Here is a 14,274-nt window from a genome sequence, read left to right as displayed (position 1 = left end):
GGTTTTAGCTACAGGTCCAGTTGGTGATGAGATGATGCCAGTTGCATGCCATCATGCTTCCCCTCCAGTTACCCATTGGGTAAAATGTTTGCCAGGACATGTTTCCTGCCATCAACACCCAGTGGGCCAATGAAAGTGGGTAAAAGCCCGCTGCATGGCAGATCCATGAGAAGCCATAGTGAATACTAAAGATCTGATCGAGGTGTTCAAAATGTTAAACGGATAGATGCAGAGAAACTACTCCCTCTGGTGGGGTGATCAAGAACAAAGGGACGTAATCTTAAAATTAGAACTAGGTCATTTAGGAGGGAAATCAGGAAGCACTTTTTCACACAAAGGGTAGTAGAAATCTGGAACTCTCTCCCCCAAAAAGTCTGTGGTTCCTGGGATAATTGGAGCTTTCAAGTTTGAGATTGATAGATTTTTGTTAGCTAAGGGTATCAAGGGATATGGAGCTAAGGCGGGTAAATAGAGTTGATGCACAGATCAAGCATGATCTCATCGAATGGCAGAGCAGGCTCGAGGGGCTCCTCCTGTTCCTATGCTCCTAGATCACCATCAGCTCTTCTTTCCCCTGAGGACTGACGGTTACACACCTGGTTCTAGTGTGGTATTCTTCAGAGGTTTTCACCCCATGTGCAGATTTCTGTTTAAAAAAAAAAGAAATAAAAGTAAACATTGTTTTCTTCCAATGTGAAAAAATGAGCTTAATGGCAGTACAGTGGAGTGCTGGTGAATCGTACAGGTAGACTACCCTTTATCCGGACTTCCGAAAACCGAAACCCTCTAAAAACCGAAGGTTTTTTCGTTCAGCGTAAGTCGTGCGTACGAACGAAAAAACCTTCGGTTTTTAGAGGCTTCCGGTTTCGGAAGTTCGGATAAAGGGTAAGTCGTGCGCACGACCCCCCGCCGACCCCCCCCGTGGACCCCGCCAGCCCCGACAACCGCGGACCCCGCCGGCCCCGACAACCGCCGATCCCCCCCGCCGACCCCCCCCGCGGACCCCGCCGGCCCCGACAACCGCCGACCCTGCCAGCCCCGACAACCGCCGACCCCGACTGACTTACGCTGAGCGTCAGCGTAAGTCGTGCGCACGACCCCCCGCCGACCCCCCCGCGGACCCCTACCGACCCACCTTCCGAAATCCGAAATTCTCCTTTATCCGAAACTCGGTTGGTCCCGAGGTTTTCGGATAAAGGATAGTCTACCTGTATTGCAGAGGGGATGAACCCAGATTGAGTTGGGAGACAGAACATGGGAAAGTAGTCAACAAGGCACTACGATTAAGCATCCCCTAGGCTATCACCAGCAGGGGCACTTGCAATGATCTGGGATCAGGACAGCCACCCTGTACCCCTCCATCTCAGCTGAAGGAGGCAGGTCGCCCAAGAGAAACTCCAGCGGAGAGTGAACTGGGCAAAACTAAGTGGATAATATTTTCTTAGGCAAAAGTGTCAATATTCCTCTTTATTAATGCGAGTACTTAATTTTCACACCCATGACATCCCCCCCGCCATCTCTCCCCCCCGCCATCTCTCCCCCCCGCCCCTCCTACCCATGTTACCACAGGGAGACATTGAGCAGAGGACAGGCTCTGAAGGAGGGACAGTTGGAAGAAGAATCGTATTAGGGCCACACTCATGCACCTGCTGGCACACCCACAATCCACCCCGGCTCACTGGACTCTGCTTTGTCTTGGGGCCATGTGCAGTGACAGATTCATTATTGAGCCAGTAGAATCTGTCCCTGTGTGACACCTGTCTTGGTAATGGCGTCAGACTGCAACTGGTCTGGAGCCAGTCACTCAAACATTGGCGTTCTATTGTTCTTCCACTTAATGGCCCATTGCATTGATCATGGTGAGTTGCTGTTTTATAACAATAGGGATGTTACCAGCAAAGCATGATGAGTAAAGTCTGTCAAGGAAAGTGTTATAGGAAGCAAGTGTGACAATTGCAGGATGTGCATACTATACATAAGACTTTTAATATAGCTAGATTCGAGTAAACATTGCCCACGGTCAGTTGATAAAGCTGAGTCTTTTTTATATAGAAGATGATGACAGAGTTAGTGGAGAGACTCCAGACACTTGCTCCATGGGGCCACCTAATGGTCATGGCCTGCAGCTTCACTGTGACAGTTGACATAGCACAATTCAATGGGAAATGTTGACACAAAAGCATGATCAAACATCTAGACAACAGGAACTAAGGTTTGTAGACAGGAACTGTGGACCTTTTGCAAAATTTTGAATAGTATATAGTTATAAAAACACCGGACCATTTGTCAGCAGCAGGATCGCACACCTATGCAATGATTCTATCTCAGTCCTCCAACATTAGGGAAATTAGCAGCCCTGCTACTTACATGTTCCTCCAGCTTTTGTGGACTGAAACCTGTACTCCAAACATCCACAACATTTGTAACACTGCAAAGGAAAGGTGGACAGTTGTTGTCAGTGCTTTATCTTACAGAGTCATGTACACAAGAGTGAAATAAGAGGATAGACTTGGAGGCACAGTGGAGCACGATGGAGTCCTTTCAACTCAGGGACGCCATTTAGGATCCAGCTCAGAGTAATGGGTCAATAGTCTCCTCTGACAGCCGTAAAGGTTTGAAGTGAAAATGAGTGCGCCAGTCTGAGCCCAATGGCAGCTTGGCTCAGTGGGTAGCGTTCTTGGTTCTGGGTCAGAATCCTGACCTGAGGCGTAAATACATTATCCAGGTTGACACTCCGCTGCAGTACTGAGGGAATGCGGCATTGATGGAGGTGCTGACCTTTAAACTGATGTCACCTCTTCCTGTTCAGGTGGACATCAAGGATTCCATAACACTATTTGAAGAAGAGCATGGAGTTTAACCACTAATCTGACTGGTATTCTTCTTCAACACGTTGCTGTTTGTGGACACAGAAGGCATAGAGTAACTACTGTATTGGTCTACATAACAACAGTCACTGCACACTGAAAAAACAGTTAATTGGGCTGGAAATTGCTGGAACAGGGCAATGCCCAGTTAATCACAATTGCTGGAACAGGGCAATGCCCGTTAATCACAATTGCTGGAACAGGGCATGCCCGGTTAATCACAATTGCTGGAACAGGGCAATGCCCGGTTAATCACAGTTGCTGGAACAGGGCAATGCCTGGTAATCACAATTGCTGGGACAGGGCAATGCCCGGTAATCACAATTGCTGGAACAGGGCAATGCCCGGTTAATCACAGTTGCTGGAACAGGGCAATGCCCGGTAATCACAATTGCTGGAACAGGGTAATGCCCGGTTAATCACAATTGCTGGAACAGGGCAATGCCCGGTAATCACAATTGCTGGAACAGGGCAATGCCCGGTTAATCACAGTTGCTGGAACAGGGCAATGCCCGGTTAATCACAATTGCTGGAACAGGGCAATGCCCGGTAATCACAATTGCTGGAACAGGGCAATGCCCGGTTAATCACAGTTGCTGGAACAGGGCAATGCCCGGTTAATCACAATTGCTGGAACAGGGCAATGCCCGGTAATCACAATTGCTGGAACAGGGCAATGCCCGGTAATCACAATTGCTGGAACAGGGCAATGCCCGGTTAATCACAATTGCTGGAACAGGGCAATGCCCGGTAATCACAATTGCTGGAACAGGGCAATGCCCGGTAATCACAATTGCTGGAACAGGGCAATGCCCGGTTAATCACAATTGCTGGAACAGGGCAATGCCCGGTTAATCACAATTGCTGGAACAGGGCAATGCCCGGTGATGCGCTATCGATTCTAATAAAAGGCCGAGTAGAGTTCAGAACAACAGGCTTTTATTAACTACTGAATGCAACTACAAACAGATCAGGACTATGCCTCTAGTGGACGACCGAATGGCAGAGAGCTGCCGTGCAGCCGTCCTTATACCAGGTAGCCAAGGGCGGAGTCAGCTGAGGCATAGTCAGGTATAACAGTGAAACAAGAGTGAATGACAACAACAACAACAACAACAACAGTGAACACAGTGAACGACAGTGGTTTACCACACCCGGTTAATCACAATTGCTGGAACAGGGCAATGCCCGGTTAATCACAATTGCTGGAACAGGGCATGCCCGGTTAATCACAATTGCTGGAACAGGGCATGCCCGGTTAATCACAATTGTTGGAACAGGGCATGCCCGGTTAATCACAATTGCTGGAACAGGGCAATGCCCGTTAATCACAATTGCTGGAACAGGGCATGCCCGGTTAATCACAATTGCTGGAACAGGGCATGCCCGGTTAATATCAATTGCTGGAACAGGGCAATGCCCGTTAATCACAATTCGTTTTGCACCCTTCAGCTCAAAAATCTTTTGCACCGTAACTTGCTGGAAGTGCGAGCTGATAACAGGAGCGCGGCATCTGGGACCTTAGTGAACAGCGCGATTAACAGTGTTTTTCTACATAGATAAGTGTGAGGTATTACATTTTGGTAAGAAAAATAAGGAGGTCACATATTATTTGGAAAAAAAGAATCTAAATGGGGGAGAGGAGCAAAGGGATCTGGGAGTACAAATCACTAAAAGTTGTGACGCAGGTCAATAAGGCCACAACAAAAGCAAACCAAGCACTAGGGTTTATTTCTAGAGGGATAGAATTGATAAGTAGGGAAGTTATGCTAAACTTGTATCGAACCTTGATTAGACCATGTTTGGAGTACTGCGTACAATTCTGCTCACCATAATACAAAATGGATATAGAGGCACTGGAGAGGGTGAAAAAAAGATTTACAAGGATAATACCAGAAATACGAGGGTATACATATTAAGAAAGGATGAACAGGCTGGGTCTCTTTTCTCTTCAAAAGAGAAGGCTGAGGGGTGACATAATAGAGGTCTTTTAAATTATGAAAGGTTTTGATCGAGTAGACACAGAGAGAATATTTCCACTTGTGGGGAAGAGCAAAACCAGAGGCTATCAATATAAGGTAGTCACCATAAAATCAAATAGGAAATTCAGAATAAACTTCTTTACCCAGAGAGTGGTGAGAATGTGGAACTCGCTACCACAGGGAGTGGTTGAAGCGAATAGTATAGATGCATTTAAGGGGAAGCTAGATAAGCATATGAGGGAGAAGGGAATCGAGGGTATTTCTGATAGGGTTAGAGGAGGAAGGATGGGGAAGAGACTCGAGTGGAGCATAAACGTCGCACGGACTGGTTGGGCCGAATGGCCTGTTTCTGTGCTGCATATTCTATGTAATCCTACGTATCTCTTTAACCAATTAGATTTAAGGATTAAGAAATAAACAGAAGAATGACTGAGAAGGGGGTGAATTAGAGTCAAATCAGGTATAGAAAGAGAAATAAAGAGGGAAAGAAAGATTGGATTAAGAGGGAGAGAAAGATTAGATAGAAAGGAAAAGTAAAAAAAAATAAAAAATTTGACATTTTTGAAATCATCAACAACAATTCACTACCTGAAGGAATGAGACTCCTCAGTTTATAGAGCCTTTCACAACCTCAGGACATTCCAAAGTGCTTAACAGCCAATGAAATACTTTTGCCGTGTAGTCACTGTTGTAATGTAAGGAAACAAAGCAACTAGTTTGTGCGCAGCAAGGTGTCACAAACAGCAATGAGTTAAATGACCAGATAGTCTGTGTCGGTGATGTTGGTTCAGGGCTAAGTATTGGGATAACTATTCGCCAGGATAACAGGAGAACTCCCTGCTCTTCTTCGAATAGTGCCATGAGGTCTTTTACATCCACCTGAGACGGCAGGTGGGGCCTCAGTTTAACGTCTCACTGGAGTGTCGGCCTAGATTTTGTGCTCAAGCCTCTGGAATGGGTCTTGTACCCACGACCTTCTGAATCAGAGGCACATGCGCGACTACTGAGCCAAGGCTGATGCTTAAGTGCTTTGAGATGTTTAAATGACATAATAAGGCGCGAAATAATTAGACGGGTTATTTTTCTTAATTCAGTATATTCCTCAAATAATCCCAGTAGGTCTGTGATTACCTCCAAGTCCAGACTGGTGACTGCTTGTGCACTCTCTGTCTTTTGGATCAGTAATTCTGCTGTTTCTGTGAAATTATCTTCAGCATTTTCTCTACTACTGAGGAGTCTATCATTGCCCTGTTAAAATGCCTTCCATTTGATGACTTGCTATGTCCAGGCATAGCCTCTATATTATTGGAGCTCCTCATATATTAACTACAGCCTCTCCTTGCTCATTTCCTTGAGGACTCCAAGGCCTGGCCCACTTATTCAGGTGCCTTGTACACATTTCAGCCTTTGAATTTCTTTATTACACTTGCTTTTCTGACCGCAATGGACAATGGCATCCTCAGACCGACTGAGTCTTCAGTTGTGAAGAATTTATTTCAAATACCTGCCTTTCCCCATAATAGTGTAAATTTACATTGGCAATTCAATTTCTCTGTAGTCGGAAATACAGGATTGGAGTTAGGGAGGCGTCACAGAGATTATAACAGAGAGGGAGGCCATTCAGCCCAATGTGCTTGTGCTATCTCTTCATCTAGAGCTATCTAACTCCAATCTTCCTGCACATACACTGGTCATAAATGAGATGGATGAAGGAGAGATTGAGGGTAGGGAAAGATGGGAGGGGAGGAAAAAGTTAGAAGCAACTCAGAGCTCAGCAAGGAGGCCAGGACACTGATTCTTGGGGTTACAAGTGGACCTTCCCCCTGACACATCAGTAGCTAACATCAGCAGAACAACTGGTGTAGGAAGTGGCCAGTGGTAGGTTTACATTAGTGATTTCGGGCTCCGCGGACCAATAAAGAGGAGGATCTGAGCAGAGGGCCAATTATTCTAACATGCTCTTGTGCGCCTCCTGTGGCCAACTCATGGACAGGCGGGACAAAGACCTGGGAGTCGTGCGTCTGCCTGCCTCTTCCGTCAAGATATGGTGCAAGGAAGAGGAAAACCAAGGGACTGGGGGCGGGGGACAATCCAATGGAAGATGTTCTTGGAACCGATCTCGATTGTAAGCTTGTGATATTTTACATTTTGATAGGTCTTATAGGATAAAAATTAAAACGAACCGTAGAATGCCAAGGTGACAATTGTCCTACGTGGAATTTCACAATAGTGTGCGCGTACTTGTGTGATTTCCAAACTAGGGTCTGGTAGGTGCTGATGTGAAATCTGGAACTCTGTCAGTGTACCTACAGTTCTGACATTGGTGTGGTGTTTGTGTAGTCAAGGAAGCTGTTTTCTGCAGTGATAACAGTGCCTACCTTTGGGTCACCGTTGGAAGTTTTAGTGTAAGGGATCGTTCAAAGTGAGCTAGTACTTGCAGGGGTCCCTGAGGGTGCGTCAGTCTTTGCTGGGAGCCCTGAAAATGTGCCAATACTTGCAAGGTGGTGGCACGGAGGGGTCTTTGAAAGTGCATCAACCTTTACAGGGGGTTCTGAAAATGTGCCAATATTTACATGGCCACAGGAGGATGCATCAATCTTCATAGAAAGTCCCTGAGAATGTGCCAATGCTTGCACAGCTCTCTGAAAGTACGCCAATCTTTGCAGGAGGCCCATGTGTAAATATTTGCAGGACCTCCTCCCACATAGAACAGTTTGAAAACCACTGGCGTTCTCTTTTGGCTGACCCCCAGCATGGAGTTATAAAACAAAATGCCCAATTATCTAAGTACAGAAAATATCCCAAATCAGTGTTTTTTAACATCTGGGAATGTTACATAACTGTTATTGTGAAAACCTTGGATGTAGCAATATCATTTTTAAAGGGTGTGAAATTTAACTATTTGCCAAATAATAAAATTTCTGTAAATCGTTCTGAGGGTGGCTGCTATATAATTCACTGTAGTTAATAATCTCAAAACTAATGACATTCCCACCTGTCCAGTTTTAGATGGGCAGGCTGGTTTTTATGCACTGCATAAAAAAAAAATTCCTCATAGCACAGGAACAGTGGTGTAGTGGTAATATCACTGGGCTAGTAATCCAGTAGGCCTGCACTAATGATCCAGAGACGGGAGTTCAAATCCCACCGTAGCAGTTGGGGAATTTGAAAATTCAGTTAATTAAATAAATCTGGAATAATTACTAGCATTGACGAAACTATCGGATTGTCGTAAAAACCCATCTGGTTCACTAATGTACTTTAGGCGAAGGAAATCTGCCGTCCTTACCTGGTCTGGCCTACATGTAACTCTTAACTGCTTTCTGACATGGCCTAGCAAGCCACTCAGTTGTAACCGCTACGAAACATAATTGGCCGGACCACCCGGCATCGACTTCGGACTGCGGCGGCTCACCACCACCTTCTCAACGGCAATTAGGGATGGGCAATAAATGCTGGCCTTTCCAGCGACGCCCACATCCCTTTAAAAAAAAAAACTCTGGTCCTTTTGCCAATTACCTTCAATCTGTGTCCTCTGGTTACTGACCCTTCTACCGTTTCTCCTCATTTACTCTGTCAAAACCCTTCATAATTTTGCACACTTCTATTAAATGGCCCCTTAATCTTCCCTGCTCTAAGAAGAACAACCACAGTTTCTCTAGTCTCTCCACATAACTGAAGTCCCTCATCCCTGGTACTATTCCAGTGAATCTCCTCTCCAAGGCCTTGACATCCTTCCTAAAATGTGGTGCCCAGAATTGGCCACAATACTCCAGCTGGGGCCTAACCAGTGTTTTATAAAGGTTTAGCCTAACTTCCTTGCTTTTGTACTCTATTCCTCTATTAATAAAGCCAAGGGTCCTGTGTGCCTTTTTAACAGCCTTTACTTGTCCTGCCACCTTCAAAGACTTGTGTACGTACACCCCCAGGTCTCTCTGTTCCTGCACCACTTTAATATTGTACCATTTAGTTCATATTGCCTCTGCTCATTCTTCCTACCAAAATGAATCACTTCACACTTCTCCAAGTTAAATGTCATCTGTTATGTGTCTGCCTATTTCACCAGTCTGTCTATGACCTCCTGAAGTCTGTTACTATCCTCCTCACTGATTACTACATTTCCAAGTTTCGTGTCATCTGCAAATTTTGAAATTATGCCCTGTATACCCAAATCCAGGTCATTTACATATATCAAAAAGAGCAGTGGTCCCAACACTGACCTCGGGAAAACACCACTGCACACTTCCCTCCAGACTGTAAAACAACCGTTCACCACTATTCTCTGCTTTCTGTCCCTTAGAGCTACTGAGGTTACAAGCTATTAGAATTACTGAGGTGCATAGCTGCTGATGTTTCAAGTTAATTAAGAGTCAGTGAGGGTATTAGAGTTGCTTAAGATTTTTTATTATTACAAGTTTTTATTGAGAATTATTGAAGTTTTTGGTTATTAGAGTTACTGAGGAAATTTTGAAACCACAGTCTGGTGTGCCTGTTCTCTTAAATCACAAAAAAATCCCCCACTCCTGCAAGTTTATAAAGTGACAGAAAACCAATGGGCAATCTGAGAACTTCTTAAATCTGTCTTGACGTTATACCAGGGTTGTACTATGCACGGTGTCAAGCTCAAGTGGTGTGTGAAACCAAAGCAGGACCTGACTCCAGAGTTGTACTGTAACTTCCCATCGATATGCAGCAGAATAGGACATGCAAATGGCACAATAACTAGGCCCCACAATCCCCAGCACAGCCAGCACTAGCAACAAAGATCTTTCACTGGAATTATTTTCTCGCCTCTCACGGACTCACCACAGATGGAAGTTGTGAGGGCCGGGCCGGGTGTAGCAAAGGTACCTCTGGTGGCTCTGAGGGAGGGTGTGGATGTGTAGCGACCCGACAGAGGGCAGTCGCTGCTTAGCTTCCATCTTCCAGCAGCTGAGTGGTCAGTTTCTTGAAAAAATTGCAAATATGATAAAGCACAGTCAGTACAGTCACATACAAACACTAACACACAGTACATGCTGCAATGTACAGTAAATACTAACGCAATGCATGGAGTACATGGTGCAACAAATAGACCCAACATACATAGTGTAATGTACACTAATTACAAAGACAGAACCTGCTATAGCATACAGTAAATACTAACATAGTGTACAATGTATACATTAAATACTAAAATAGTATCTAGGAGAATGTACATTAAATACTAACATAGTATATAATGTAGTGTACATTAAATGCTAGCATGCAGTACATACTGTAATTACATTAATACTAAAATGACAGACAATATTGTCAAGGACAAAATTATTTCTCACTTGGTGAAGCATGGGTTATTAAGGAATAGCCAGCACAGATTTGTTAAAAGCAAATCATGTCTGACTAACCTGATTGAGTTCTTTGATGAAGTAACAGAGAGGGTTGATGAAGGTAGCGCAGTAGATGTATATATGGATTTTCAAAAGACATTTGATAAATTAACGCATAACAGACTTATTCGGGAAATAGAAGCACATGGTATAAAAGGGACGGTGGTAACTTGGGTATGAAGGGATAGGAGGCAGAGAGCAGCGGTGAATGGATGTTTTTCTGACTGGAGGGAAGTATACAGTGGGGTCCCCCAGGGGTTGTTATATATAAATGACCTGGACTTGGGTATAAAGAGTACAATTTTGAAGTTTGCGGATGATAACAAAACTTGACAACAGATTTCAAGAGGACACAGACAGACTGGTGAAATGGGCAGACACATGGCAAATGCAATTTAATGCGGATAAGTGTGAAGTGGTGCACTTTGGGAGAAAAACATGGAGAGGCAGTATAATCTAAATGGTCTTATTTTGAGCAGAGGGACCTGGGGGTGCATATTCACAAATCCTTGAAGGTGGCAGGCTAATTTGATAAGGCAGTTAAGAAAGCATATGGGATACTTGGCTTTGCAAATAGGGGCATTGAATACAAAAACAAAGAAGTCATGCTAAACCTTTACAAATCACTGGTTAGGCCTCAGCTGGAGTATTGTGTCCAATTCTGGGCACCACCCTTTAGGAAGGATGTCAAGGCCTTGGAGAGGGTACGGAGGAGGTTTACCAGGATGATATCAGGGATGAGGGACTTCAGTTATGTGGAGAGATTGGAGAAGTTGGGATTGTTCTCCTTGGAGCAGAGAAGGTTAAGGGGAGATCTAATCAAGGTGTTCAAAATTCTGAGGGGTTTTGATAGAGCAAGTCGGGAGAAACTATTTCCTCTGGCAAGTGAGTCGGTAACCAGAGGTCATAGTTTTAAAATAACTGGCAAAAGAACTAGAGGGGAAATGAGGAGAAATTTTTTCACACAGAGGATTGTTGATATCTGGAACGCACTACCTGAAAGGGTGGTGGAATCAGATTCTATAGGAACTTTCAAAGGGCAATTGAACATGTGCTTGAAGAGGACTAATTTGCAGGGTTATGGGGCATATTGGACAGCTCTTTCAAAGAGCCGGCACAGGCACAACGGGCCGAATGGCCTCCTTCGGTGCTGTAGGTTTCTATGATAATATGCACTGTAATGTACTGGGCATACAGTATGTACTGTAATATAAATAAATATTATAATAAAGCAATTACATAGCATATAGTGTAGTGTACAGTAAATACTGCAATATTAGGGATGGGCAATAAATGCTGGCTTTGCCAGCGACGCCCACATCCCATAAAAACGAATTTAAAAAATAAATAAATAAATACTGACAGTAAATACTGTAACATAAATAGTGGCAATACTGTAACAAAAAACTGTAAATATATAACAAATGCTGACAGTAAATGAGCATGAATACATATAGTAAGTAGTGCAATAAATACCGTATAACTAAATACCACAGCATATATACAGTTATTACTCTAACACTAAATACTATAGCATAAAAACTAAATACTGTAATAAATACTGTATAATAAATACTATAACATATACATTTAATACCATAACACTAAATATTATAACATACAGTAAATATTGTAAAACTAAATACTACTACAACATCAGTTTGCATTTAGATGGCTACCTTTAACATAGTAAAACATCCCAAGGTGCTTCACAGGAGTGTAAAGAAAATTTGACACCAAGCCATATAAAGAGATATTAGGACAGGTGACCAAAAGCTTGATCAAAGAGGTAGGTTTGAAGGAGCACCTTAAAAGAGGAGAAAGAAGTAGAGATGTGGAGAGGTTTATGGAGGGAATCCCAGAACTTAGGGTCTGGGCAGCTGAAGGCACGGCCGCCAATGGTGGGGCGATGAAAGTCGGGGATACGCAAGAGGCCTGACTTGGAGGATAGCAGAGATCTCGGAAGATTGTCGGGCTGGAGGAGGTTACAGTGATGGGGAGAGGTGTGGTCATACAGGGATTTGAAAACAAGGATGGAGAATTTTTAAATCGAGGCGTTGTCGGACTGGGAGCCAATGAAGGTCAGCGAGCACAGGGGTGATGGGCGAATGGGACTTGGTGCAATTTAGGTTACGGGCAGCAGCGTTTTAGATGAGCTGAAGTTTTCGGAGGGTGGAAGGTGGGAGGCCGGCCAGGAGTGCATTGGAATAGTCAATACTTGAGGTAACAAAGGCATGGTGAGCGTTTCAACAGCAGATGGGCTGAGGCAGGGGAGGAAACAGGTGATATTAGGGAGGTGGAAGGAGGCGGTCTTGGTGATGGAGAGGACATGGGGTCAGAAGCCCAGCTCAGGCTCAGATAGGACGCCAAGTTTGCGAACGGGCTGGTTCAGCCTCGTACAGTGAGCAGGGAGTGGGATGGAGTCGGTGGCTAGGGGACAGAGTTCGTGGCGGGGGCTGAAGACAATGACTTCGGTCTGCTCAATATTTAGTTGGAGGATATTTCTGCTCGTCCAGTACTGGAGGTCGGCGAAGTAGCGTGACAAATCAGAGGCAATGCAGGGGTCGCGAGAGGTGGTGGTGAGGGAGAGCTGGGTGTTGTCAGCGTACATGTGAAATATGACGTCGTTTTCAGATGAGGTCGCGGAGGGGCAGCATGTAGATGAGAAATAAGAGGGGGCCCAGGATAGATCCTTGGGGGACACCAGAGGTAATGGTGTGGGTGCGGGAAGAGAAACTACTGCAATACTATAACATAGATACAGTTAATACTGAACTAAATACAATAACTAAACACTAACATAAATGCAGTAAATATTGTAATAAACACTGTAAATACTGTATAACTAAATACAACATACAGTAAACACTATAGTAAATACTGTAATAAAGACTTTAATTACTGTTTAACTAAGTACTATAATATAAAAACAGTTAACACTGTAACACGGTAAATATTATAACACAAATCTTTAAACACTGAAAACCACAAAACGGAGTCTGCTCTTTCCAGCTACAAGTACAAAACTCTTTGATGTTGTTCAAATATTTGGGTTTAACAATGACCAATAATCGGAAGTTACATTTTAAAATGAATGGAAGGCTTTTCTCCCCTCTCCCAGTTGCCTGTTTCTGACCCCGGTGCAATCCTGCCTCTGGTGCAGGCAGTAGCAGTGGGTCTGGGTCTGCGCTCCCTGTCGCCGCACTGACCCCGTCCTCTCTCCCCCGCTGCAGGCGCTCGGCACCGACCTGTCAAACCGGCTCCTCGCACACAACAAGGGGATAAAAACTGGGGAGAAAACTTTCCTAGAAAAGTCCGACCGGGTTTCTTCACAGCGCCATCTCGTGTTGGCGAGAGAACTCCGGACTGACGAGTGGATTTTTCTATTTTCTTTTCTTCAATATAATCCGAGGATCATCGTGTTGGGAGCACAGAAACACACCATTCGGGGCTGTGTGGTGTTTTTGCCCCGCTCCTCTAATTCCACTCTCCCGCTTGCTCCACATACCCTTTCAGCCTCGGGACGTTTTCCTAAGTTAAAGGCACTATATAACTGCAAGTTGTTGTCATTTAATATTCCAGCAACCAATTCCCTTTTAAGAACATAAGAAGTAAGAGCAGGAGTAGGTCATACGGCCCCTCGAGCCTGTTCCGCCATTCAATAAGATCATGGCTGATCTTCGACCTCAACCCCACGTTCCTGCCCGATCTCCGTATCCCTCGATTCCCCTAGAGTCCAAAAACCTATCTATCTCAGCCTTGAATATACCCAAAGACTCAGCATTCACAGCCCTCTGGGGCAGAGACTTCCAAAGATTCACAGCCGAGTGAAGAAATTCCTTCTCATCTCAGTCTTAAATGGCCGACCCCTTATCCTGAGACTATGGGCTAAAAATTCAGTTGGGCGCTGTTTGGGGCGCCAAGCTCGCCTGGGCGCCGGAATTACCGTTGCGAGCGGAGCCACTTGCGCCATCCGGATATTCAGTTTCTGCGCCCCAAATGGAAGCGGGCCGCTACTCGAGGCTTCCCGCGCCCCGCTTGCGGCGCTCACCCTGA

General features: G+C 44.8%; 1 protein-coding gene across 1 annotated transcript in view; it reads right to left on the bottom strand.

The window, feature by feature from the left end:
* paxx (PAXX non-homologous end joining factor) overlaps window positions 1–13,496 on the bottom strand; it is a 29,539-nt gene extending 16,043 nt beyond the window's left edge. The window contains exons 1-4 of the mRNA XM_085965845.1: window positions 13,301–13,496; window positions 9,656–9,796; window positions 2,368–2,428; window positions 597–646 (exon numbers count right to left, since the gene is read on the bottom strand). Coding sequence (XP_085821971.1) covers window positions 597–646; window positions 2,368–2,428; window positions 9,656–9,771 — 227 coding nt within the window. The 5' untranslated portion in view covers window positions 9,772–9,796; window positions 13,301–13,496. The remainder of the gene's footprint in view (window positions 1–596; window positions 647–2,367; window positions 2,429–9,655; window positions 9,797–13,300) is intronic.
* Window positions 13,497–14,274: the final 778 nt, after the last annotated feature.

The sequence above is a fragment of the Somniosus microcephalus genome, chromosome 23 (genome assembly GCF_052327205.1).
Source record: "Somniosus microcephalus isolate GS21.2 chromosome 23, FLI_Smic_1.0, whole genome shotgun sequence".
NCBI lineage: Eukaryota > Metazoa > Chordata > Chondrichthyes > Squaliformes > Somniosidae > Somniosus > Somniosus microcephalus.
The sequence above is the reverse complement of the archived record's forward strand: the minus strand, read 5'-3'. Positions and strand labels throughout refer to the sequence as shown.